The sequence below is a fragment of the Manis pentadactyla genome, chromosome 4, assembly GCF_030020395.1.
Source record: "Manis pentadactyla isolate mManPen7 chromosome 4, mManPen7.hap1, whole genome shotgun sequence".
Taxonomy (NCBI): domain Eukaryota; kingdom Metazoa; phylum Chordata; class Mammalia; order Pholidota; family Manidae; genus Manis; species Manis pentadactyla.
This window is the reverse complement of record NC_080022.1, coordinates 120167124-120193834: the sequence shown is the minus strand read 5'-3', so window position 1 is coordinate 120193834 and position 26711 is coordinate 120167124. Positions and strand designations below refer to the sequence as shown.

Below are 26711 nucleotides of genomic sequence, written 5' to 3'. Positions count from 1 at the left end.
TTGTCCTAGCCTGGAGGTGGGTGTGGGCTAGGCCAGGCCATGCCTTCCAGGCCCACAGGGCGGTCACTCTGAGAGCCACCCTTGGGAACGGGGCCATGATGAGGATGGCTGTGGTCCAGCCCTTGAGCCCCACCTTGCAGAGACAGCAGGGCAGAGGCTGCCCACGGCCATTCAAGGGGTTAGTGGTGGCAGAGAGCATGACAGCGCCAGCCACTGTGTGCTGGATGACACAGGTGTCCAGAGCTGCTCCGGGCACTCTGAGCGGCCCTACAGAGTGCTGTAATACCTGACTGCTGTTCACACAGTGGGGAGTGAGCTCGTGTAAGTACTTGCCCCAAGTCCCAGATGCACGTCTGACCCAAGGCTTGTGCCCTGTCCTCTGCCCCTACTCACTTCTCGATCCCATCCAGGGCCCTGTAGCCACAGTTTGATGAACACCCGCTGCAGGGGGACCAGGAGGATGCCCTACACAGGGCCCAAGGGAGGAGACTGGCCCCCATGTGCCTGACCACACTGACCCTCCTGTGTTGCAGCTTCACTTGGTCGGCGGCGAGGACAGACCGGAATGTGATCTCTGTGCTGTCCGGCCAGGTGGTGGAGATGTTCGACCGGCAGTTCCAAGAGTTGTACCTCATGTCGCATGGTGTCAGCCTCAAGGATATCCCCATGGAGAAGGAGCCAGAGCCAGAGCCCATCGTGCTGCCCTCCGTGGTCCCTCTGGTGCCCTCGGGCACCATGGCCAAGAAACTTGTCAACCCCAAGTACGCGCTGGTCAAGGCCAAGAGCGCCGATGAGATCGCCAAGAGCTCCTCAGAGAAGCAGGAGGTCAAGAGCCCCCCAGGGCTGCGGGGCCCAGGGCTGGCCGAGCAGCCGGGAGACTTCCCCGAGGCACCCCCACCAGTGCACCCGGGCCTGCTCAACCTAGAGCGGGCCAACATGTTCGAATACCTGCCTACGTGGGTGGAGCCAGACCCGGAGCCAGGTAGCGACATCCTGGGGTACATCAACATCATTGACCCCAAAGTCTGGAACCCCCAGCCTAGCCAGATGAACCGCATCAAGATCCGAGACACATCCCAGGCTAGTGCCCAGCTGTGGAGGCAAAGCCAGGACTGCAGCCCCGCCCTGGAGCCCAGTGCCACCCAGGATGGGGTCCCAGCCGAGAATGGCCTCCCCCAGGGAGACCCCAAGCCACAGCTCCCCGTGCCTGAGCCCAGGACAGTCCCTGTGGCTGAGCCGCTTTCCCAGGATGGTGGTGGTGTTGGCTGGGCCCTGGAGACCCCAGAAGAGGAGGCACCCCAGAACAGAACAGACCATGAGCTGCCCAGGACACCAGGCCCAAGCCATACCCCACTCCAGCGGCAGCTGTCCGTGACCCAGAATGACCCTGACAGCCAGGGGGCAGCGGTCCCCAATGGGCTAGATGGGGAGGGGGAGGAAGACGACGATGACTATGTGACCCTCAGTGACCAGGACAGCCTCTCGGGCGGCTCCAGCCTCAGCCCTGGCCCCCGCCGGCCCTCGGTGGCCTCGTCTGTGTCAGACGAGTATTTTGAGGTGAGGGAGCGCTCGGTCACTCTCCGGAGGCGCCACTCAGAGCGCATGGCTAATGGGCCCGCCCAGCCCCCACGCCGGCAGTTGAGCGCACCCCACATGACCCAGGGGACCTTTGGTGGACCCCTGGGTGGCTCGCTGTGGGCCCAGGATCGGGAGAGGGAAGAGGCGAGCACTCCGAGGAGGATGCAGGCCCCACATGCCTCGGATAAAGAGACACAGGTGGGTCGGGGCTGGGGGTGGTAGGGGGAGTCCCGGCACGCCAGGGGTCCTGGGAGGCCCTGACCCAGGCCTGAGCGCCCCTAGCCACCATCTGCTGGGGACCCTGGCTCAGAGGGCTTTCCTTGTTACAAATGTGGGAACGGATGAGCAGTGGAAGGAGGTGGGTAGCAACCACCCAGGCCACACATGTGGCAGGTCATTGCCAATGTAGGAGCCCAGTGTCCTCTAAAGGCAGCCGAAGCCAGCTACCTGGAGCCAAAAGGAAACTTAATATATACAGGGTTTCAGACGTGAGGTGTTACAGGAAGCTGACTCTGCCCTACCATGTGGGTGGTCTGCTCCCTAGTTTGAGGACAAGGAAATGGCGGCAGCACAGAGGTGTTCCTTTACACACCTGCAATCACCCAGCAGGAAGTGTCCCTTGTCTGGACCTTATGCCAAGCCACCTCCCTGTTGATCCCTTTAATTGTGGCCCTGGGGACCACTCTCTGTCTGGATCTCCAAGGCCAGAGCACAGCTTGCATTCATTGTTTGCCTCTCCTCCTGGTGACTCTTGCAGGTCAAGGACCCAGAACCCTGGGGACCTTGTAGCCCCAGCGCAGCCCCTGCAGTCTGTCCTACCTGGGAATAGTGCGCGGCTGATCATGCCCGGCATGATCATCAGGCCCATGGGCAGCATCTTGAGGTAGCTGGCCAGGATGGAGCCCGCCTTGGCATGGTTCAGGTCCCGGGCAGACAGTGATCGCTGCACGATGACCTAGGGCAGGAGACGGAAGTGAGTCCCGCCCCCCTCAGGGACACCTGTGGCAGGATCTCTCCTTGGTGGGCCTCAGGTAGAGACATGAGATCCCATAGCCCTAGACGCCCAAGACTGCCGCAGTCTGACCCTGATTCCTGCAGCTTTCCCACCAGAAGCAGAGCATCCCCACATATCTGAGCATCCGGGGCCAAGGTACTCTTGTTTCTGGACTCGGTCTCCTTGTCCATCGAATAGGGAAGTGCGGGTCCTGCCCGGCCTGCCACACTGGCAGTTGTCAAGCCTGGAGAGACCCTGGGTGGGATGGTATCAGGGGACCCCCCCACCTCCTGCACCCTCACAATTGTGGCTGGCATGCAGGAGCAGATGCTGGCACCAGCTGTGTTTTGTGTCCCCAGCAGAATCAGAGCTTTAGGACCTGGAGTTGGAGAAGGTTGCAGTTCAGCAGTGAGGGATGCTAGTGCCCCTGAGGGCGACTCCCCATGTAGGTTTAGGCAAATCCTAAGTGGGTCTCAGTTTCCAGATCTTCACAATGTGAGAAGGAGGGAGGGGTAATTGGAGCTGATGGTGTCTTGACATCCATCCTGGCCTTGATAGTGTTCATTCTACTTCTTTTTTTTAAAGTGTAACTTTAAACATCTTTGCCAACATATAATTCACATATAGTTAAGCCACGTAAAGTGCATAGTTCAGTGGCTTTTAATATGTCCACAGAGTTTTGCAATCTATAACTTTTAAATACATTTGACCCTTGAACAGCACAAGGGTTCAGGGTGCTCCTTCATGTAGTCGAAAATCCACTTTTGACTCCCCCAAGACTTTACTTATTAGCCTACCATTGACAAGAAGCCTTAATGATAATATGAATAATTAACACATATTTTATACATGTATTATGTACTATATTCTTACAATAAAATAAGCTGGAGGAAAAATGTTTTTTCAAATTGTTGCAAATCTCCAAAAACTTTCTAATATTTATTGAAAAACATCCACGTATAAGTGGACCTGCGTGCTTCAGACTTGTGATGTACAAGGGTTGACTGTGTAACTATTTACTGTTCTGCAGTTTAAATCGCCACCTGCAATTCAGAAATAGGTTATCTGTGATTTTAACTTCTTTTCCAAACATGCTAATTTAATGGATAGCTTGCTGCATTTCCCTCTAAGACATGGTTCTTGGTGAAACATCCATCACAGGGTGCCAGGGGTGGCAGCATTGGGCATGCAAAATAAGGGATTTCAGTCTGTGACTTGGGACAAGACCTTGCCTCACTTTGGGTCTCAGTTGCCCTCTCTGGACAATGAGAGGGTTAGGATACAATTGTCTGTAGACGCTTCCCTTCTGGTGTCCTGTGATTGCAAGAACCTGGGGCTGCACTCCTCACGGGAGAGATGAAGCATTTCCCTAAGACCCTACATGATATCCCATCATTTCATTCCATGCTTGCGGCAGCCAGTCCTATGAGGTGGGCGGGAGAGCTGCTGCCAACCTGTTCTACAGCTGGACAAACTGAGGCCTGGGGCCCCAGCAGAGCATCCGCAGCTCCCCTGTGGTGTCAGTGGGCTCCTGCCTCACCCGGCCCTGCTGGAGGCTGGCACTCCCTCCCCACACTCGGCCACTTAATCTCCCTGAACCACTGTGTTCTTGTCTGAAAAATGGGATACTTCCTGACCTGTAGGATTGCTACAAGGACTGAGCGAGGCCTCTGTGTAGATTGCCGAGCCTGCATCTGGCTGGTCTCAAGCTCCCCTGGTTTAGGCTCCATTAGATGCAACCTCAGGGTCAGCCATGGCTCAGTGCTGGCCCAGGAACATTTGGACCCTGACGCTACCCTTTTGGGGAAGTCCTAAACTGGCCTGGGTGTCTGTCTCCCCGGCTGTGAGATGGGAACAAGGGAACTGTCTCATAGGTGAAACGAGGTTCCTGACGTGCAGCAGGAACCAAAAAAGTTGTGGTTGCTGTTAGGATTGGCATAACCGCTACTGCCAAAATGAGACACTGAGACTGCAGCATGCCCGAGCAGCAGGACCCTGGGAGGCTAGGCTGTGTGCCTCCCTGTTTCACAGACAGGGACACTGAGGTCAGGGAGGGGTGTGGCAGCGCCCATGCCAGGGCTCTCTGCCCATGAGGGCTTTGGCCTCCTGTTTTACTTGTTTTGTTTGTTTCTGATGACAAGAATGTCACCACAGGTTGTGGATGAGCTGGGAAACTGAAAAGTCTAAAGCAGAAAACGGAAAGTGCTCATGATCCCAGCATACAGAGCTGTCTCCTGGCACTGACCAGACTGTGGGCATCTTGGAAGGTTGCCTTGGCCCAGTGGCTGAGTAGAGTCCTGCAAAGCCCCCAGATCAGGGCCCAGCAGAGCAGGACCGGCCAACACCGGGAGTGGGAGCCAGCACACCAATGCCTGTGCCATGGGGCATCTGGTCCGAGGCCCAGCCATCTCCCAGGCAGACCCAGCCTGAGGTGGAGGAGGACCAGGAGGTTAAGGATGCAGCCAGGCTGTGAGCCTCCAGTACTCTGAACTGCCTTGGGGTGGGTAAGTGGTGTACAGCCTCTGCCTCTGTGTGTGACACCTTTTCTGGGCAAGGAGGCCCGTCCAGCCCTGACCTGGAGGCCGGGCCATGTGCTGACTCAATTGGCCTTCATGGGGAAACATCCTGAATGGTTCCCACCCAGAGATACCAGTGCCATGCCAGCCTGTCCTGAGTAGGGAGTAAACAAGAGGTGCCTTGGCTGAAGGGGCACTGGATGGCCCAGCGGGGCAGTCCACCCACACCCTCCACACCTGGCCTTTCAACCAGCCCCTTGCCCATCCCTAGGGCATCTGGGCAGGCACCTGCTATGAACCCACACATTCCCTGGAGGCCCAGCTGACGTGGGAACCTTGGGGCATGTTACTGATGGTGAAGTGGGCCTGGCCTTCCCGGGGTTCTGGAAGCCTCCCAAGCTGGGTCACTTCCCACTGTCACAGCCCAAGGAGGAGAGAGGCAGCTACTCCTTGGGAGAGCAAGAGCTGGTGGCCAGCCCAAGTACCACTCCCCCCTGCTGGCTAGGCAGCCGTGGCCCCAGGAGAGGTCGCTCTGTGTACAGATCCCAGCTCTGCTCTCTGGGCCGCAGTGTTCTGGCCTGTGAATAGGGTTGGCTCGGCTACCTCGCAGCAAAGGCCGTCCCTGTTCACCCCTGGTGCCTGATTGTTCACCTGTTGGCTGCCTCCCTCCCGTGGTGGGGCCCTCGGGGGGCGGGTGCAGGGGTGGGACGGTGGTCAGGCCCAAGGCACTGCTGCTTCACACGCCTTTTCTGTCCAGTGCCGCCTGGAGCTGCCCATGGCCTCATGAGGCAGGCAGTGTAGGGACATCGCCTGCTTCCACCTGGAGAGGGAAAGTGGCTGCCTGAGGTCACCTGGTGTGTTCACAGCTTGGAGCACTAGGGCCCCCCAGGCGAAGACCCACCCCCAGCAGTGCTCGAGCTCCAGGCCAGATTGAGGCCCTGCCTCGGACACCCATCCAGCCCCATTTACAAATGGAGGAGGCTGGGGCAGGGCCAGCAACCAAAGTAGAGACTTGCCTTACTGTAACTGCAAAAGGCGGGGCTCTTCCCACATAACACACAGGGAAACTGAGGCACAAAGTGGTGAAGCAGACTTGTCTAGGCCCACCAGCTGGCGAGTGGCAGGGCCAGAAGGCTAACCATGTGAGCTGGCTGCAGCCCACTTGGTCAGGATCCACAGGAAGGGATGGAGCTGCCCAGCCTGCCCCAGCCCTTGGGTCTCCTCACTCTCTGCTCTCTCTTCCAGGGCCAGCAGTTCCGTCACTATGGAGTCCCTGCCTCGGGGACCAGGGATAAAGATGGCTTCCCACGACCCTTGAGGACCCTGGGACCCCCGCGGTACCGCCCTGCCGCCACCGGTGCCCAGAGCTCTGCCCAGAAAGTGGGCCCAGCTGCAACAAGCCCACACCACTGGCAGGCCAAGGGTGGCCCCCTGTCCCGCACGCTGCCGGGTCCTGGGAGCCCGAGGCCAGCCCAAAATGCCAGGCCCCTGGCCGGGGAGTGTCCAAGTCCTTTCGGAATCCCATACTCCAAACTGTCCGAGTCAAAGCACCTGAAGGCCAGGACAGGTGGTAGCCAGTGGGCCTCATCTGATTCTAAACGGAGGGCCCAGGCCCTCCGGGACCACAAGAACCCCTAGAGCCCTGTCCCCAGGCCTGGAGCCCCGCCATCCACAGCCTCCACCCCAGCCCAGAATCTCATGCAGGTGTTTGTGGTGCCCTGACAGGGGTCGGTAGATGGGCCGCTGGACCCCCCGGGAGGCGGAAGGTGGGGCAGGCAGCAGTGCCAGCACTCACCTGGTCAGTGCACCAGTACCAGGTGGCAATGATGGTCAGACCGAAGGTCATGCCGGTCCATGGGAGGTCCCCTGTGTAGGGATCTCGGAACATGTGCATGGCGTCTGTGCGTGGCAGGTGGCAGCTCGTGTTGGCGATGGTTCTGGTTGGGATGGCCTGGGCATAGACTGCTGCCAGCTGCTCGTACCCACCGATCTGGTTGAAAGCTGGAGGGGTCGGGGCAGGGCAGGGGTGGGTTGGTGGCTGGTGGCCCTGACTCCCTGCCCCCCATGGCCCTCATCTCCCATGTAACTTCCTAATGCATCAAACTTGACTTTTTCCCACTTAACCTTTCCCATATCTGGAAAGGTGTGGAGGGTAGAGGGTTTTAAGAAAAAGGTAAATTCAAATGACTATTTTATTTGGATTTAAAATAATACTATTAAATAAGCGTTTTTCACGTGAGCACCCAAGTATCCTTTTGCCCTCTGGATGCCTGTGGACCTCGGGCAAGGGGTTCCAGTCTTCAGACTGTCAATTCAAGGAAGCAAAATTATTTTTTCCTGGCATTCGAGGACCTTCCTGAGGAGTCTAAAGTGTTAAAGTCCTGACCCAGTGTTTCCAAAGGACGTGACTTTGGCAGAGCTGAGAATGGCTGGCAGTGATGAGGTGGTGAGAACGGAAACAGGTCCCAGGACGGGCAGGGGCGTGACCGAGCCCCGTGGCTAGCTGGACGGGGCTCAAGCTATGAGTCTTTCCCCTCGAGCCCAGACCACATTCTCCCCTCCCTGTTCCTGTCTACCTCGGGGTCAGGGCCCCGCATGGCCATGCCCTGGCCCATCTAGCTTTTGCTGTGTCTGCAGCTACTACCCTCCTGTCCAGGTTGGGCCTGGCTGCCTGGGTTCTACTGAAGTGGCTTTTGGGACCCAAGAGAAGCCCCTGAGCCCCAGGCCCCACTCCCCACCTTTCCCAAGCAGGGGGCCTGCTGCCCGGCCTCTGGCCCCAGGCCCACATCCCTGCCACTTGGAGCCCAGGCCAGGCCAGGTGCTCAGAGCAAGTGTCTGAACACTACACAAGGGTGGGGAATTGCCTGCCACAGGATCCTAGAATCTGTGTCTGGAAGAGAGCCCTGTGAGGCCCTCCCGATCCGCCTGCACTTCCAGGGCCGGAGCTCACTCAGCCACCCTCGGGCCGCCTCCCTGTCCCCAGAGATGGCAGTGGAACTTCTCAGGATTTTGTACATGGTTTTAAACAGTAGGCGCAGATGCCCAAAGCAGTTTTGTGGCCTCCTAAGTGCGTGTGCACCCACCAGCCCAGAGCCAGGCCAGGTGTGGCCTCCCTGCGTTCCTGAATTAGTCGGCGCCAGATCAGATCTGAGCCAGCCCAGAGCCAAGGCAGAAATGCACTGGGCTGCATGGTGGGGGGAGGGGGCAGCCTGCATCCCCCAGGGGAGCTTGGCAGGGGGCTGACTGCCTCAGGGCTTGACCCTGCGAACGCACCTTCCCCAGCGCTGACCCCTTGGTCCCCAAAAGGCAGCACCCAGACGCTGAAGGGCTTGTTGCCAGGACAGCCCCACCTCCACCCGCAGCCCCTCACCTCTGATGGTCAGGACAACAGCCCCCACCACCATGATGAGCGTTTGAAGGGCATCCGTGTAGATAACAGCAGCCAGGCCCCCTGCAGGTGGAAAAGGGGGAGTTGGAGGGGGCCCTGGCCTCAGGGAGGAGGGGCCGGGGGGTTACCGGGGCTCCGGGGAAGGATACCTGTCCTAGTGCATAGCTCTGCCCCCTCACAGGTGGGCACGCTGTGGCCAAGGCAGTGGAGCCGGCTTCAGATGCCACCAGACTCCAAACCGTCCACTTCCCAGGCTGGGGGAGGAGGCGGCCTCTGCTGCTGCTCATGCCCCAGCTCCTGCCAGCCTTTGGGGTCCTGCACGTTCCTGCCTGGCTCCACTGATGCCCAGCCCAGTGGTCAGGTGCCCTCTCTGCGAGACCCCCACCCGACCCCCGTGGGTATGCCGTACCTGCGATGGTGTACAGGGCCGTGATGACGAGCATGAGGATGGTGGAAAGGTAGAAGTTCCAGCCCAGGCAGATGTGCACAAAGAGCGCCCCTGCGTACAGGTCGATCTGGGGATGGGAAAGGAGCTCATACAGAGGCTGAGGTGACCACCGCAGGACTCAGAGTGCCACTCATTCCACCTGGGGCCTCAGTACCCTACGGATGAGGGGCAGCTCCCCCACACCCAGCCCAGACCAGGGGCTGTTGTGAGGGTGGGAGGAGGTCCTGGCTGGGCACAAGTGGTGTGCAAGTGACATTACTCATGTTAATAAAGTCCTAAGTGGCCGTTGCCAAGCAGGGAGCAGCAGTGTTATTGAATCTGGCTGCTGCCCAGCGAGGTAATGGGAGGAGCCCTGTGCCCTTGGTTCCCAGGGGTCCTTGGCAAGGAGGAGTCCAAGAGGGCTTCCTGGGGGAGACCCAGAAGACTAGTGGGCCTCAGAAAGCAGGTCAGTGTGCCTTGGTCTCCAGGTCTGCATCTGTCTGGGTTCAGCCCCCCATTCTCCCTGAAGACAGGAGCAGAGAGGCTGAGGCTAGATCCAGCCCCCGCCATCCCAGTCCCCGAGGCAACATACGGCCCTGGGGCTAGCCGCAGAGCCTCAGCCCTGGGATGAGCCTTACAGGGCCTGATTCCACCCCCCACCACACAGTGGCCACCCAGGGAAGGTGTGGAGGACCCCATCCTGAGGGCGGGAGGGGCTGGGCAAGGGTCTCCACTCCCCCAAGTTTCCAAACCTGCCATTCTAGGCTTGCTTAGAAGAGGGGAAGTAACAAGAAATACAACCAAGTGCTTCCTGAGAAGGCTGGTCAGCTGAGCTCACTGCTGGGCAGGACCAGTCAGCATAAGGCCCAGGGGACACCAACCCCTCTGAGCTGCCCCAGCACCTGGCCCAACTCGGAGCTGACCAGCACTGCTCAGAGCCAGGCTTGGGCCCAGGGGCGCAGAGTCCAGGCAGAAACAGGGCCTCACTCCAAAGCCCGTGTTCCTGCCCCTGGCCCTCCAGGCTCCTCTGCCCTCTTGGAGAGGCCGGCCAGTGTGCAGATTCTGAGAGGCAGCCCCTCACTCTGGCCCCAGCTTCTGCTGTGTGTGTTGGGAGGGGTGGGTGTCTACCTCCAGCTCAAGCAGAGAAGCCCAGAGCTGCTAAATGTCAGAGCAGGAAGGCCCCTTCAGGAACATTGCTGCCCCATCAGAACAGAGGAGAAACAGGCACAGGGAGGGGAGCCCTAAACCCAGAGCCACACAGACCTGGGTCTGTGTCCCTGGTCACCTGTGTCCCGGCCACATGACTTTGGACAGGTCACTTCACCTCAGCCTCAGTAGCCTTTTTCTGCAAAATGGGGGAGCAGATGTAGAGAGACTCAGGTGTTAGGGCCGGCAGGACGCCTCAGCCCCTTCCATGCCTGCTGGCCTCGCAGACCCCAGTGGCAAGGGGAGGCTGGGGAAGGGCCTGGAACCTCTCAGGGAGCTGCTTCACTCCACAGAGTAAGTGTAGGTGCGAGAAGTGAAGCCACTCGGCTGAAGCCCCAAGGTCCTGAGGCAGGCCCCAGGCTGCTGGGCTGACCCTTGGGGCTGTGGGCTCCCAGGCCCCAGGGACAGCAGGCCCCGCTGCTAGTGCCAAGTGGGTGCTGCGGCTGGGAGCCCAGGACTCGGGAGGGAGCTGTGCAGGAGGGCGTGGAGGGCTGACTCCTGAGCTGCCTTGCGGGCTGGGCTGATCTGCTGGGACCCACACAGCTTCTCGCCTCCCCGTTCACCATGAGCACGTGTCATCCTTCACTGGGGCCCTTGCCCTGACTCCAGACTAGCTGCCTCCCTACAGGGACTCCTTTTCTCCCTCCCTCTGTGGGGAGCAGGGAGGCTGGGGTGGTCCCTACACTGGCATGACTACAAGTTCACCATGCGATCCCATGTCCCCTGCTCCCAAACCTTGCCAATCTCCATAGAGGCCCTCACTGTCCCTTCTGAGTTCTAGAAACTTCTCACCTTTGCCACAGTCCCTGCACCAGACCCATGGGCCAATTGATTCTCTCCAAAATACTACTACCCTCCACTGCCTCCACCCTGGGCTCCATCCCTTTGGAAACAGCTCAGCCGCCCGTCCTCACTTTGCTCGGAGGGGAACTGAAGGCCTCTGCATTTCCACAGAATAAAATCCACAGGCCCTGCCCAGAAGCCCTGTGCCATCTGGCAGTGCCCTCCCCTCCCCACCTTTGCCCACCCCCTCTCTCCAAGCCTCATGGCTCCATGTGCTCCTGCCCCACCAGCTTCTTTCAGCTGCAGGGCCTGGGAACTTCTTCAAGCCTGGCATTCTCATGCCAAACCAGTCAGTCCAGCTCACTTCGTTCTAGATCTCAGCCCCAGTTTGCTTCCTTTGCCACACTTTTACCATTTCTTATGATTGTATTGTCTGTTTACAGTGTTCAGCACACGTAGGTGCTCAATAAATAGGCATATTTGCATGTGTCAGGGATTGGCACACTAGAACCCCCAGACCACCCCAGTCACACACGTGGGTATTGTCTTTTGCACTCCAGCAAGTCAGTCCCACAAAACTGAAAATATCTGGTCCTTCACAGAAAAATGAGCTGAGCCTGGCATATATTAATTCAGTCCCATGGTGTGCTGAGTGCATAGTAACATCAGTGAGGTAGATAACAGGCATTCCGAGTAAGTTATTCAGCATGCCAGAAGATATTGCACGTATGAAAAAGAGGGACAGCAGCTAAGGGGTTCTGGAGCTGTGGGGGCATGTGTGATTTGAAAGACTTCCCCAGACCAGGGGGAGAAGTTCCCAGGCAGAGAACACAGCGAGTGCAAAGGCCCTGAAGGGCAAGGAGGCTGGTGTGGCTGGAGTTATGTGGGAGAAGAGGGGAGGGAGATCCATGGGGTGGCAAAGGCCACATCTTGGAGGATCTTGTAGGCCACAGCTGGCTTTGAATCTAAGTGGCCTGGGGTTCTCATGACAGGTCTCTATTTTCCAGAGGTTAAATGGCTGGCCCAAGGTCACACAGTGGCAGAGCTCAGTTTCCCCCAACACTGTCTGAGGATCAGAGTGGTAATCTCTGCACCCTGCCTTTTCATGTCCTCTCTGCAGACCAGTGTCCCCACCTCAGGGATGGCAGCAAGCAGGCCCTGTGGTCTCTGTTCAGACAGACCACAGCTGGGATGGGTTCTGGACATACAGACACGTGGGGCATTCCGGGGGCTCAGCCCAGGGAGGTCAGCGCCTCTGGGAGCTAGCTAAGCACATGTACTTCCAAAGCCATCAGCCGGGGCAGCTCAGTCCCTCGCAAACCAAGCCCAGCAATTAGGTTTCTGCAGTTTCCATCTCTGCTGCATCCTGGCAGCCGCAGCGTTAGTGCTGAAGCCCCAGCCTTAATCAGTGGGTTGTTCCACCATTTTATGGGTGGGTAAACTGAGTCATCCCCATCACAAAGTGGAGTTTCAAGTGTCACATCCTGGCTGCTTCAGCACAGCAGGGCAGCAGTTGGGCCCCTGGGCCAGGAGGGAAAAGCCTGGGTTCTAACTGTTCTCTGCCTGAGTCACCGTGACCTTGAGCAAGTCACAGCCACTCTCTAGTCTCAGCTGTCTCATCTGTAAATAGGTTGCGGGTACAAGGTAGTCTCTAAGGACTCTCCCATTGAACGCTCTGGAAGTCCCACCCAAGGCACCACTTTAAGCTTGCTCTGAGTGTGATACAAACCCTGCTGCAGAGATACCAGCCGACAAACCTGCAGTAAAGGAGCCCTGTGTCCACGGCTGGGCCCCACCGAGCACCCCCGCTGCCTCCAGCCTCCCTCTTCTCACCTTTTTCTGCCCCAGTCTGTTCACGGGCAGATGCCGGAGGCCCTGACGTGAACCTGACCCTGTCACTCCCCTGCTTAAAGCCCTCAGTGCCCTTTGGTTATGTGGCCCCGTAGCCTTATCTTTCACTGCAGCCCTCTGGGCCTGGTGGGAAACCAGTGGCCTCAGTGGCAAACGCCCGCACAGGTCTGTTTCGTGTGACATGGGAGCACGTCCTCTGGTTAGCCTCAGTCCCCACCACCCCCTCCTTTCTCACCCCCTGTTCCTCCTCACACTTCCCTCTCTGGTCCCAGAAGTGGCAGGCACCCCAGACCCATCTACCCCACCTCACTTCGCTCCTTGGCATTTGTCCCCCTGCCCCACCTCCCTTAAGTATCCCTTTCTCCACTAGATCCCCCAGTTTCTCAAATGCCACCCCCAGAAAGTTCTGTCACTAAATCCTGAGGTCCACACTCCACTGAGGACCCACAGTACCATGAGTCCCTGGAGCACAGCCGCATCTCTTACTTGCTCCTGTGTTCCTGTCTCCCAGGGAGCAGGCTGGTATAGGGGGCTCAGGAAATACGGGAGGGGGAGGAAGGGCGTGAGGGATGACCCTGACCTGGGCCTCGGGCAGCCCGGCGCTGTGGCCCTCAGGAAGCTGAAGGAAGACCTCTGTGACACTCTGAGAACGCCGAGGGAAGAAGGCACTGCCAAGCTTGCTTGCTAACTACCCCTGGAAACCTGCCGAAGGACCACAAACCACTGTCCCTGCACCCTAGGTGGGGAGAAGGCAGGTCAAATGCAGGTCAGAGCCCCAGACGGGGCCCAGTGAAGGCTCTGGATGGACCCAGGCTCACACCAGGGCCACTGAGCATGCTCCCTCTCATGGGCAGGGTGCCATAGACTCAGGAGTGAGACCCCCCAAAGGCTAGACATTGCCATGAAGTCACCAGGAGGCTTGCTACAAGTTATCTTCCCTCCCTGGGCCTCAGTTTCCCTATCTGTAAAATCAGGGCTTGGGGCAAGACAACTCCTAGGCAAGCCCTGACTGACATTCAAGGCGTCCTTTCTGCTCTTCACCTTCCAGTAAGACCAGCTCCAGGCCCCCAGGGGAAAGAGGCCTGGAGTACACACTGGGCTTGACCTCCAGTGCCAGGAGGGTGCACGTGGGTCACCTCAGGAATAGAGATGACCAACCGTAGGCAAGAGGCAGAGGCCAGCTCCCTGCAGCCGCTGCACAGCCGAGACCACATGGGCTCTCAGCGCCCCTTAGTGGGCAGTCCTGGCTCCCCTCTGTGCTGGCTGGAGGAAGACGCCCAGGCCAACCCCGGCCCTGCCACTGACCCATCATACCAAGAACCCCCCTACACCTCTATATCTGGAACCTGGGGCAAAGCAGGAGTCACAAGGCCTGTACTCTGTTTCCCACTATGCCAGCTGCCAAGCCTACATTCCGGGAGCCCTGGACCGGCTATCACAGAATCACTGTGTGTCCCTTGGGCAAGTCATTGTCTCTCCCTGGGCCTCAGTTTCCCCAGCTGTTAACCAAAGCAAAGACAGTGAGAGGCTGTCAGGCCCATTTGAGGGGCCCCCAGAGCAGGGATATTTGAAGGCCATGCTGGCTGGAAGCTGGGGGTGGGGACAGCTCACCGATATCTTGGTGAAGACGGACAGCAGCAGGGACAGGACAGACAGATACATGCGGATCCGCTGGCCTCCATAGCGCTTCTGAATGTATTCAGGCATGGTGACGATCTGGAGGAGGTAGGGGGCGGGGGGCTAGCACTGCCCTGAGACCTTGCCCCACATCCAGGGCCTGGGGCTTCTCAAGGGCAAGGCCCAGGCCCACTGACTCATATAGTCCCAGCACTGAGCACTGAATCCCTGACAAAGGGCTCTGACCAGAGCCTAAGGGTCTTAGACAGGGTCGTGGCAGGCGGAGATCAGCTCTTCAAGGCTGGTATGAAGAATGGATTGGAGGGGCTGTGGCTGGGGACACAGAGAAAAGTTTGGAGCCTATGACAAAACCAGATGAGCTATGATGAGGCTAGGAGGGAACGTGGCTGTGACAGGCTGAGAGGTCCAGGAAAGGAATCCACTGGACTTAGTGACCACCCAGCTCGGGCCAATGGAGTAGGCAGAGTCCAGGACAGTGTTGTCCAGGTGTGCCACCTAGGTGTGCAGTCCAGGTGTGCAACCTGGTGTGCTTTGGTAGATGGAGAATCATCTCCAAGATGAAGCATGCAGGGGCAATGGAAACCAGCAGGAAAGGCACCTGGCTACGTCTGAGGGGACCTGCATTCATGGGCTGATGGGAATGTTAGTTGGACTAATACCAAACCAGCTCTGAGAGTTGTGAGTTCACTCACCAACTTGTGAGTGAAGCCAGGGGCTCCTGCTTATCACCACCACCAACTCAGACCAAGGCCCAGACCCAAGTGAGGCCGCCCTGAGGCCCCTGGAGCACACTCACCCCTGAGGACATGTAGATGGGCACAAACACCCATGCCAGGGCCAGCAGCACATACGTGGCCTGAGGGGAACAGAGGCAGAGTGAGGGCAGTGACCACAGCTCCCACGAGCCTTATTCCAAAGATGCAGTGGGCCCAGTGGTCTGGACGCCTGACCTGCTATGAGAGCCTGAGGCTGCCCCTTCCCCTCTCTGTGCCCGGGCCCAGGCCGACAGCCCCCTTCCCGCTGGCCTACCCAGCACTCTGGCATTCTGAAGACCTGACTTCCCTAGGACCCCCACCTGTCTGGACATCAGCTGCCCTGAGTTGCTGGGAGCTGCCCCTCTGGCCCGTGAGGGACACACTCTGGCAGAGCCCCCATCCAGTGCCTTTCAAGGTTCCCTTCAGCCACCCTCTGGGAGCTCACATTCCATTCGAAGCCTGCCACAGCCACCCCTCCAGCCGCGCCCGAGCCTGCCAATCCAATGAAGAGGCCTGAGCCCTCGCTGCTGGCAAACAGGGAGGCTCCGATCTGGAGGAGAGAGAGGAAAAGATATTTGCTGCAGGCCCACCCAGAGCACAAAGTCCCCACTCTCTACACAATTCCCAGCACCCATCCCTACACCCTCAGCTCAGGGACCCCTGCCAGCCTCGGCCTGCTCCATCACTCCTGCTTGGCCAGCCTGGGTGGTGAGCTCAGGGCTGCAGATGCTGGCTGACCTGGAGGCCAAATGTGGTACCACTGAGAGGAGGAGTGGGAAAACTCAGTGTGCACTTACCGGCCACCACAGCATGTCCCGGCCTGCCAGGAAGTAACCTCTCACTGTGTTCCTGCTGGCCCGGCAGGAGGACTGCAAGAACAGAGGCACACAGTGGGACCCTTGTGCATCACTGGGGGGAGCTGCTTACTATTTACAATAGCCAAGAAATGGAAGCAACCTAAGTGTCCATCAGTAGGTGAATGGATAAAGATGTGGTACATATACACAATGGAATATTATTCAGCCATAAGAAGAAAACAAATCCTACCATTTGCAACAACATGGATGGAGCTAGAGGGTATTATGCTCAGTGAAATAAGCCAGGTGGAAAAAAGACAAGTACCAAATGATTTCACTCATCTGTGGAGTATAAGAACAAAGGAAAAACTGAAGGAACAAAACAGCAGCAGAATCACAGAACCCAAGAATGGACTAACGGTTACCAAAGGGAAAGGGACTGGGGAGAATGGGTGGGAAGGGAGGGATAAGGGGGGGGAGAAAGGGGGCACTACGATTAGCATGTATAATGTGGGGGGGTGCACAGGGAGGGCTGTGCAACACAGAGAAGACAAGTAGTGACTCTATAGCACCTTACTACACTGAGGGACAGTGACTGTAATGGGGTATGTGGGGGGGACTTGAGGATGGGAGGAGTCTAGTAATCATAATGTTGCTCATGTAATTGTACATTAATGATACAAAAAAAAGATGGTGCAGCTGCTGTGGAAAATGGGCTGTGGGTTCCTCACAGAATTAGCACCCTATGACCCAGCAATTCCACTCCCAGGTTTATTCTCAAAGAACTGAAAACAGGTGTTCAAACAAAACTTGCACATGGATGTTCATAGCAGCATTATTCACCATAGAAAAAAGTGGAAACAACTTGTGTGGAGAAAATGGGAATTTCTGACCAGGATTCCTGCCCGGCCTTAATAGCACCCATTGTATATATATATATAAGAACCTGTTTGCACATCTGTGGGATGTTTACCGGGGACAGGGAGGCTGGGCAGTCATGAGAGTACCAGCACAGGGGAGGGGTGGAGAGGAAACACCCATTCTCTCTTCTTCTCAGCTTCTGGTACATAAGGTCAGGCATGCACCAATCACTAGAGACCCTCCCACAGAGTTCCTCCCAGTGCCAGGGGTGGGGAAGCAGAGAGCAGGGAGAGTGGGGGGAGAGTGGTGTGAGTGTCGGATCCAGGGGAGCCTGGAGAGTGAGGAAGGGAAGCCTGAAGGGGAGAGCGGCAGCTGGTGGAGGGAAGCCGTGGAGCCCTAGTGCTAGCAGAGGATTAAGCCAGTGCTGGGAGCAGGGGGTAGCAGTGTCCAAGCAAATAAACATGGTAGGAACCCCTTTTGATGCCCCACCTTCTTGCCCTTGCCTTTATTAGGTCTGATTAAATTCATTGAGAACTTGCCCCAGGTGGGCAATTCCCTACTCCCAGATCAACATTATTGGCACAGTTGGCAGGATTTGCTGAGACCAAAGAACTGCCCAAATAGGAGCGATGCTTCAGTGGGCTGAACACCTGGGTATCCCCTAATAGGGGTGTGGTCTGGGGTGGCTTGCTTCCTAGAGGATTGAGCCCCTCCCCAGGACTGTGGGGAGGTCATGATACCTGAGGCAGTGGAGTTGGCCCTCCACAAAATAGGGGACCCCTTAGAGAAACTGAGTGCCCATGAGGTGGTGGGAAACATGAGTTGGATGTTTCTCAGTGTTGGAAAGGGTTACCCGGGAGAGAGATGCGCTTCTTCAGGAAGTGGCAGACTGGGAACACGAGTTGTGGGATGCTATGAGGAAGGAGAGAAGGTTGTTAAAGACTGAGCACTGCTGTAGGATGTGACAGTGACATGGGAAGGGGTAGCAGGAGAATGCAGGCTGCAAGATGTTATGGGGGGATGAAGGAAGTAGTGGTTCCTTCAGCTACAGAAATGGTAGAAGAGACCTCAGAGCAGGAGGAACCAGGGGAGGGCGAGGGGGTGGTGCCTAGGGAAATGCCATTGCTGGTCTGCTGGAGGCACCAGCCCCTCCCCTATTGAAAGCCAGCTCAGTTGTAGTTAAGAAAGTAAAGATGCAACAACGTGGGGTTCCTCAGGGAGAGATGCAGCCTCCTCCCCAGGTGGTGGAGCACTCTATACCCCACCTCTATACCCAGGCTGAGCTGGTGGATTTGAGCTCCCAGTTTCAGCAGAAGCCCTCAGAGCCTATGTCAGTCTGGCTTTTGTGCCTTTGGGACTTAGGGGTTGATAGAATTGTTTGGTCTGTGTTAGAAATGGGAAAGATGGCTTCCTGATGACTCACTCTGCTCTCCTGCAGAGATAACAAATGCTTATTAGACCCCGGGGAACCACCTCCTTCTTGACTGGATTATGGCCACTATTTGCACAGTATAGCCTATCAGGGTGATTTGCCATCTTGCCCTGCTAGATGGCAGACATACGCTGAGCTCCAATAGGTGTTATGGGAATTGGGCGTGAAAAATGCCATTTATAACCCAGAACATCAGGACCCAGATAAGGAGTTGTTTACAGTGTGAATGAGGGATCTGGTGCTTCAAACAGCTCCCCTATCCCTCTTTGGGTCCCTAGTAGCTATACTTGCCCCACACATTGGGCAATGCATAAATGAGGTTATTTGTATTGTAGCAGATCTGGGAGAGACAGAAGCAATGAGGGGGTGGAAGACAGTGCAATCTGCTACTGAAAGGAAGAATTTAAAGGGCCCCATGAAGCTGGTGAGGACCCAGATGTGGGTTGATTTGATAAAGGCAGGGGTGGATAAAGAGAAATTGGATGGTAAGTTAAAATAAAATCTTGCTGGAGCTGTGGCAGCAATTGAAGCCAGAGCAGCAGTTCCGGCCACTGGGGACCAAGAAATAGAAGCTGGAGACAAAGCCATATGCACAGCCCATATATCTCTAGGACTTCCTGAGGGAGAGTAAGCTGACCCTGCCTGGAGTCTCACAGGGAGACAATTGGGTGTTATGGTTTGACTGAGGGGAGCGTCAAGGCACCCACCTTGGGGACTGGACGGAGATCAGAGGCCACATGTAGATCAATTTATTGGTCCCAGTGAATGTCCAGTGTGTCCTGGCTCTGGTGCATACAAGAGCTGAATGCTCCCTGATTTACTGTGACCCTGAGTGGTTTCCTGGGACTCCACTGTGACAGATGGTTATAGAGGTGGAGCTGTCAGAGAGGAATAAGCCAAAATCCCATTGGGAATAGGGCATCTAATACTGTGTATGATACTATGCTTACTTCTGATTCTCTTACCGATAACTGTGGCATTACTGCAAGAGGTTTTGGGTCTTGTAGGCTATTGCAGAGTGTTTATCCCAACTCTCGGCATAAATTCTGAGGCCCTTATGCTATTTGGTATGAAAAGCCATCAGGTGGGGCTGGGATGAAACATGTGCATTTACATTTGCCATTGCAAAACAGACAGTCAAGGCTGTGAAGGCCTTGAGTGAGACAGACCCATCAAGGCCCTGTGAGCTGGATATTCATGTAATGACTGAAGATGGCTGTGGCTGGGGTCTCTGGCAGCAGCTTGCAGGCCATTTGCCTTTGGCATCCCCAGGAAATGATGAAGCAGACACACTGACTCAAGTGTATTAGCTAGAAGGACAGCCTGCCTTGGGGCAGAAGACAATGTGAGCTGTGGCCTGTCAGTGGGGCCTGCCTTTGACCTTTGGAGAAGTCAGCAGAACCTTGCAGAAGTGCATTATATGAGTGAGTCCCACAGAAGCCCTGGAGACTCTATTCAGTGGACGTGGCCCTGGACATTTCAACACATGGGCCCGCAATGGCTGGCCCTTCTGGCACCTTGGGGACAAGGCCTGAAATCTGGCCTCCTGTGTGTTCCTGAAGTAACATGAGAGTGACCCCCAAAGATTACAGCAGTGTACCCTAAATGGACAGAAGATAAGAGCATCTTACTAGGGAGTTTTGTCTTATCACAGTACATGCACAGCCATAGCACTACATACAGCCTCTCAGTAACCTCCATGGGGAGGGGGTTGAAGGCCCAGTATACTAGACCAGGATGGGACCCCCTTCCTGCCACTGTCCTATCCTACCTAATAAACAAGATTTGTCTGTGCTGGAATCATTAAAACATGTGTCTTATTGCCCTTAAGGTTAATCTCCTGTATACCTTCTTTGGTTTGGCCCACCCCCTTGGCTGCAGCTGCTGCTTGCTGAGTGTGCGTGGGGCCCCCTGCCAGCTCAGCTGTTGGCCTCCTGTGGAGAGTGCCAGCTATGGACTCAAGCTGAGGAGGACTTTGAATGCAGCTGGATCCTCAGGCTTGAGGATTGTCATGATTTTGTTGTTATCTGTATCATAATTTCTGTTGTTATTTGTCTGTGGCTAATAACTCCTGTTGCTATTGTGGAATCTGGTCACAGTGCTCCAGCTTCCTCTCTCAGGGACCATTGTGGGCACGTAGACTGTGAGGCAAGAATCCTGGAAGGTGGAATGTGGAGAAAATGGAAATTTTTTACCAGGATTCCCACCTGGTCTTAATAGAGCCCATTTTGTGTATACGTATATATGAGCCTATTTTCACATCTGTGGGATGTTTACTGGGGACAGAGAGGCTGGGCAGTCATGGGAGCACTGGCCAGGGGAGGGGTGGAGAGGAAACACCCATCCTTTCCTCTCCTCAGTTCCTGGCACATAAGGTCAGGCATCTGCCAATCACTAGAGACCCTCCAACAGAGGAGCCGGGTGTCAGGAGAGAATGAAGCCTGTGTCAGAGAGCAGGGGAGCAGCATCAGAGCGAGACTCATAGTAGGAGCCCCTTTTGATGCCTCACCTTCTTGCTCTTGCCTTTATTTGGTCTGATTGAGTTCCTGGGAAACTTGCCCTGGGTGGGGAACCCTCTCCTCTTGGAGCAATAACATGTTACGAAGAAACACACAGGCCCACCATGGAGTCACTTCTGCTTGGCCAAGTCAGGGAACCAGGGCCTAATATTTAAACCCAGTCACAGTTTCAACCTTCCCCAGAAATGCAGTCAGGAATTTTCTGGTCAGCATCATTGATAAGATAACCTGCCACACATACCCTCTCCATCTGCCCTAAAAGAAGTCAAAGTGATCTGCATTATAAGGTCCCCTGCTTTTCCCTCTAAGAAAGTGGCCTGGCCTGAAACAACCCCTTCTTTTCTTTTGCTAATAATGTTTTCCCCACTCTCCTGTCTATAAAGACCTCCCATTGTGTACAACTCTTGAGGAGGATGCTGCTTGATTCATGAATTGCTTAATAAAGCCAATTAACTCTTCAGATTTACTTGGATGAATTTTGTTTTTTAACAAACCCAAATGACCATCAGCTGATGCATGGATAAACAAAATGTGGGCCATCTGCACGATGGAATGTTACCCAACCACAGGAAGGGATAAAGCTCTCACACATGCTGCAAAGGGGTGGCCCTGGGAAACACTAAGAGAAGGCAGTCACAAGGGACCGCCTGTGGTAGGACTGCATTTGTATGAAAGGTCCTCAGGAGGCAAATTTGTGGAGACACAGGAGAGGAGCCTTGGCCTAACAGGCATGGGGCTTCCGTGTGGAATGAGGAAAGATTTTTAGAACTTGATAGAGGTAAAGATTGCACAACATTGTGCATGTACTAAATGCCACTGAATCATACACTTTAAAATGGTTAAAACGGTGAGTTTTATGTTACATGAAATTACTCCAGTTGAAAAAAAGAATAGAGGCAGCCAGATCCCCATCCACAGCCCATCACCCCAGCCTCTGGGCCCAGCAGTCTGGCCCCTCCTGGGCTTCATTTATTTCATCTGCTCCGGACCATGGGTCAGGACCCTGTGTGGCTCCCCTCTGGGGAAGCTCTTGGCCCAGGCAAGGGACACGCACAGACACACAAGGAGCTTGTGACCATGAGCACGGCTGCCACAGCCAGGGACCAAAATGCCTGTGCTGGCCCACTCATCTGTGGAGTATAAGAACAAAGAAAAAACTGAAGGAACAAAACAGCAGCAGAATCACAGAACCACGAATGGACTAACAGTTACCAAAGGGAAAGGGACTGGGGAGGATGGGTGGGAAGTGAAGGATAAGGGGGAAAAGAGGAATCATGATTAGCATGTATAATGTGTGTGTGGGGGGCACAGGGAGGGATGTGCAACACAGAGAAGACAAGTAGTGAATATATATATATATATATAGGCCTCTTTCTACCTGACTTGAATTGCTTCCCCACCCCCACCCCCCATATTCAAGATGATTAAGATTAACTGTCTGGATCCGCTATTCAAAGCTTTTGGTATGGCTCTTGCTTACCTTGCCCACCCCAGCTCCACCGCTTTCTCCCTGTGTGCTGTGATCCAGACATACTGGATTCAGTGCAGTCTGAAGACTCCCATGGCTTGGCCAGGCTGCCACATCTTCTACTGCACAACTTCCAGAGCGGCTCTGGTCTCAGCCCATGCTTTTTCCTAACATGTTTTCACATTGTTCAAGGATGTACTGGGCATTGCCAATTGCCTCCTTACTTCCCTTTCCCTTCCTAAGAGGCCTCATGTTTCCTGGTAATTGGCTTGACCGGTGCCAACCCAGTCTCCAGCTGCAGGGGTCCTGAGTCATTTAAGCCCCAGAACCATCACATTCCTCAGTTGTCACGTCTGGTTCAGGACAGTCATGGGTCAAGAAGGTACAGAGTGCAGCTGTGGTTGCTCCTGGCCTCCTGGGATGTGGACAAGGAAACCAGGACTCTAGGCTCTGCTGGCAGCCACGTGTACCTCCATGGGGGAAACTGGGCTCAGGACAAAGGCACACATGTGTGGAGGCTACGAGAGCCACAGTGAAAAGCAGCCATAGCCTTGATGATGTTGTGAATCCCTGGATCAAACTGTAGCTGCAGCCTCCCTATTGTTGGACTTCTCAGTATGGATGTCAGTATATTTCCTTCATTGTTTGAGCTCATTTGAAATAGGTTCTCTGTCCCTTGTTAAACAGATACCCAAAGAGATGCAAAGGCTCAGTTCAAGGGCCCTCCTCCTGGAATACCTCCATAAAGGCCCTCCCCTGGCTCTCCTAACTCCAGTGCCAGGGCACCTTTGCAGGGCTGCCCCTGCCCAGTTCGCTTTGTCTGCATTTGGGTTATGAGTGCCTGCGTCTGATGGCTGTGGAATCCAGCTCCAGCACACTCCTCTCACCCTGTTCTTTTCTGCACGTGCTCACAGCTCTCTGGCCAGCTACAACCTGCTTGGAGGGGCAGCCTGCAGTGGAAGGCTGAGGTGAATCCAGGGCAGGAAATCTCTGGAGTGGGGAGGAGCAAAGGGCCTGGGCTCAGATACCCAAAATACTTTTTTAGAGGTACACGTTCATGTAAATTTCCCAACCCATGCTGGCCAGAAAAGACTTCCCTCTCCTCTCTTCAGAACTTGCTAACTTCCAGCATCTGCTTCTCACTTCACCACATCAAAAAAGTCTCTCTTCATGGACATACAATGGCAAAATGACAGTCTCTTCAACAGGTGGTGCTGGCAAAACTGGACAGCTACATGTAGGAGAATGAAACTGGACCATTGTCTAACCCCATATACAAAAGTAAACTCAAAATGGATCAAAGACCTGAATGTAAGCCATGAAACCATTAAACTCTTGGAAGAAAACATAGGCAAAAACCTCTTAGACATAAACATGAGTGACCTCTTCTTGAGCATATCTCCCCAGGCAAGGAAAACAGCAGCAAAAATGAACAAGTGGGACTATATTAAGCTGAAAAGCTTCTGTACAGCAAAAAACACCATCAATAGAACAAAAAGGATCCCTACAGTATGGGAGAATATATTTGAAAATGACACATCCGATAAAGGCTTGACATCCAGAATATATAAAGAGCTCACACGCCTCAACAAACAAAAAACAAATAACCCAATTAAAAAATGGGCAGAGGAACTGAACAGACAGTTCTCCAAAAAAGAAATACAGATGGCCAACAGACACATGAAAAGATGCTCCACATCGCTAATTATCAGAGAAATGCAAATTAAAACTACAATGAGGTATCACCTCACACCAGTAAGGATGGCTGCCATCCAAAAGACAAACAACAACAAATGTTGGCGAGGCTGTGGAGAAAGGGGAACCCTCCTACACTGCTGGTGGGAATGTAAGTTAGTTCAACCATTGTGGAAAGCAGTATGGAGGTACATCAAAATGCTCAAAACAGACTTACCATTTGACCCAGGAATTCCACTCCTAGGAATTTACCCTAAGAACACAGCAATCAAGTTTGAGAAAGACAGATGCACCCCTATGTTTATCGCAGCACTATTTACAATAGCCAAGAATTGGAAGCAACCTAAATGTCCATCGATAGATGAATGGATAAAGAAGATGTGGTACATATACACAATGGAATACTACTCAGCCATAAGAAAAGGGCAAATCCAATCATTTGCAGCAACATGGATGGAGCTGGAGGGCATTATGCTTAGTGAAACAAGCCAAGCGGAGAAACAGAAATACCAAATGATTTCACTAATCTGTGGAATATAAGAACAAAGGAAAAACTGAAGGAACAGAACAGCACCAGAATCACAGAACTCAAGAATGGACTAACAGGTACCAAAGGGAAAGGGACTGGGGAGGATGGGTGGGTAGGGAGGGATAAGGAGGGGGAGAAGTAGGGGGTATTAAGATTAACATGCATGGGGGGGTAGGAGAAAAGGGAGGGCTGTACAACACAGAGAAGGCAAGTAGTGATTCTACAACATTTTGCTATGCTGATGGACAGTGACTGTAAAGGGGTTTATAGGGGAGACGTGGTATAGGGGAGAGCCTAGTAAACATAATATTTGTCATGTAAGTGTAGATTAGTGATACCAAGAAAAAAAAGGGCAGTTCCTGTGTGGTAACCTCCAATGAGTTCTACACAAGGGTATAAAGGGCATATAAAAGTGTAGGCAAAGGGTCTATTTGCGTCTATACAGAAGATCAATGCCTAATTGGGCTACCCCGAAAATGAACTAAGATACGATATGAAAGAGAACTTCCAACATCAGCACTCTCTGGAAGACTCATGCCAGAAGATGATCATCAAAAAACCCCAACAAAGATCCACGCACTGCTACAGCTGTAGATGCACTCATCCCACCAGCTCCTGGACTTGCCATGGGAATGAGGAAGGAGATATCTAAGCTGGCCTGTGCATACAGTAAAACAACAAATTTGACTGGATCTATACTGTTGGAACTCAACCAAGAATTAGGAGAAGTGCAAATTGTAGCGCTCCAAAATCTTACAACTACAGACTATTTACTGTTAAAAGAACATAAGGGATGTGAACATTCCCCAGGAATGGGTTGTTTTAATTTGTCTGATTTCTCTCAGACTGTTCAAGTTCAGTTGGACAATATCCACCATATCATAGATAAGTTTTCACAAATGCCTAAGGTGCCTAACTGGTTTTCTTGGTTTCACTGGAGATGGCTGTTATTACAGGTATGCTTTGGTTATGTAACTATACTCCTATTATGTTAATGTGTGTGCGCAATTTAATAATAGTTTAAAACCTATACATGCTGAAGTTACTCTACAAGAAGATATGTCAAAGAAATAATCAATCTTCCCAGGTTTTCTTCCGCCTGCTACTTCTATAGCTTTTCTTCTTCCTTCCTAATTACAACCCTTAAATAGAATTCATGCCTCATATCAAATTTACCGAGTATCATAATTCTTCCAAGTGGTAAAGATACCTCAAAACAAATGCTGGGCATAGAAGCCACAGGGCATAAATATGCAAAGAAGTAAAAAGCTAACCTTTTCAAACAGTAAGGCTTCCCTCTCACTTACCAACTTTACATTTCCCTGTATGGCCCCGGAAGATGACTGGTTAGCCAGAGACGGGTAAGATTCCTCAAGGGAGGAACAACCTAAGACAGGCACAGTCGCAGGGGGGCCATCAGGTGAGAAATTGGGGATCAACAGAGGTGAGGCTTAGAACCTCACACCCCCGTTCTGAGAGAAATCTTCTGCATACGTGGATGTTTTATTGCCCTTGTCTAGCTTGGATTAACACATAGTCTACAGGCACACACCTGATCATCTACATTTGCTCTCTTACAACACTAAACTATGTTTTCTACCTTTATCTTGTATCTACCTACCACTTCAGCATTTTATTAAAAATAATAATAATAAAGAGAGAAATGTGGTATCCACATATAAATCAAGTATAAAAACCAAATGAGTATTCATATTTGAACTGACTGTTTATAGTTCATAATGCATGAGCAAAACCGAAAGTTTCTGTGATGACGGCCCTTGTACTGTTCACCATGTAACTTATTCACTATGTAAGAATTTGTTCACCATGTAAGAACTTGTTTGTTATGCCTCAGAAGATTGGAGACTGACGAAAATTAGGCTTGGGGTGGATTAATGATTGTGCATTGAGCATTGACTCCCCTATACAGAATTTTATTGTCGTTAACAACCATTTGATCAATAAATATGAGAGATGCTCTCACAAATAAATAAATAAATAAATAAATAAATAAATAAATAAATAAATAAGGACAGACTTCCAATGGTAAAATAAATAAGTAACCGGGATGTAATGTATAGCATAAGGAATATAGTCAAGATATTGTAACAGCTTGGTAGGGTGATAGCTGGAACCTAGAATTATGTATATAAATGTTTTATCACTGTGTTGTACACTTGAAACTAATGTAATGTAATACTGTGCATCAACTACCCTTCAATAAAAAATAATAATTAAAAAAAAAAAAAAGTCTCTCTTACGAGCATTCCCTCT

At 53.6% G+C, this 26711-nt stretch overlaps 2 protein-coding genes across 4 annotated transcripts in view; one reads left to right on the top strand and one right to left on the bottom strand.

The window, feature by feature from the left end:
• The window catches only part of FAM83G (family with sequence similarity 83 member G), a 30010-nt gene extending 22683 nt beyond the window's left edge, over positions 1-7327 (top strand). For both annotated transcript variants that reach the window (XM_036894066.2, XM_057500797.1), the window contains exons 5-6: positions 534-1776; positions 6334-7327. In XM_036894066.2, the coding sequence (XP_036749961.2) occupies positions 534-1776; positions 6334-6726 (1636 nt within the window). In that variant the 3' untranslated portion in view covers positions 6727-7327. The remainder of the gene's footprint in view (positions 1-533; positions 1777-6333) is intronic.
• Positions 1-26711, bottom strand: part of SLC5A10 (solute carrier family 5 member 10) — a 64763-nt gene that overhangs the window by 36477 nt on the left and 1575 nt on the right. For both annotated transcript variants that reach the window (XM_036894068.2, XM_036894067.2), the window contains exons 2-9: positions 15934-16005; positions 15582-15686; positions 15178-15237; positions 14355-14459; positions 8886-8991; positions 8459-8539; positions 6884-7089; positions 2398-2533 (exon numbers count right to left, since the gene is read on the bottom strand). In XM_036894068.2, the coding sequence (XP_036749963.1) occupies positions 2398-2533; positions 6884-7089; positions 8459-8539; positions 8886-8991; positions 14355-14459; positions 15178-15237; positions 15582-15686; positions 15934-16005 (871 nt within the window). The remainder of the gene's footprint in view (positions 1-2397; positions 2534-6883; positions 7090-8458; positions 8540-8885; positions 8992-14354; positions 14460-15177; positions 15238-15581; positions 15687-15933; positions 16006-26711) is intronic.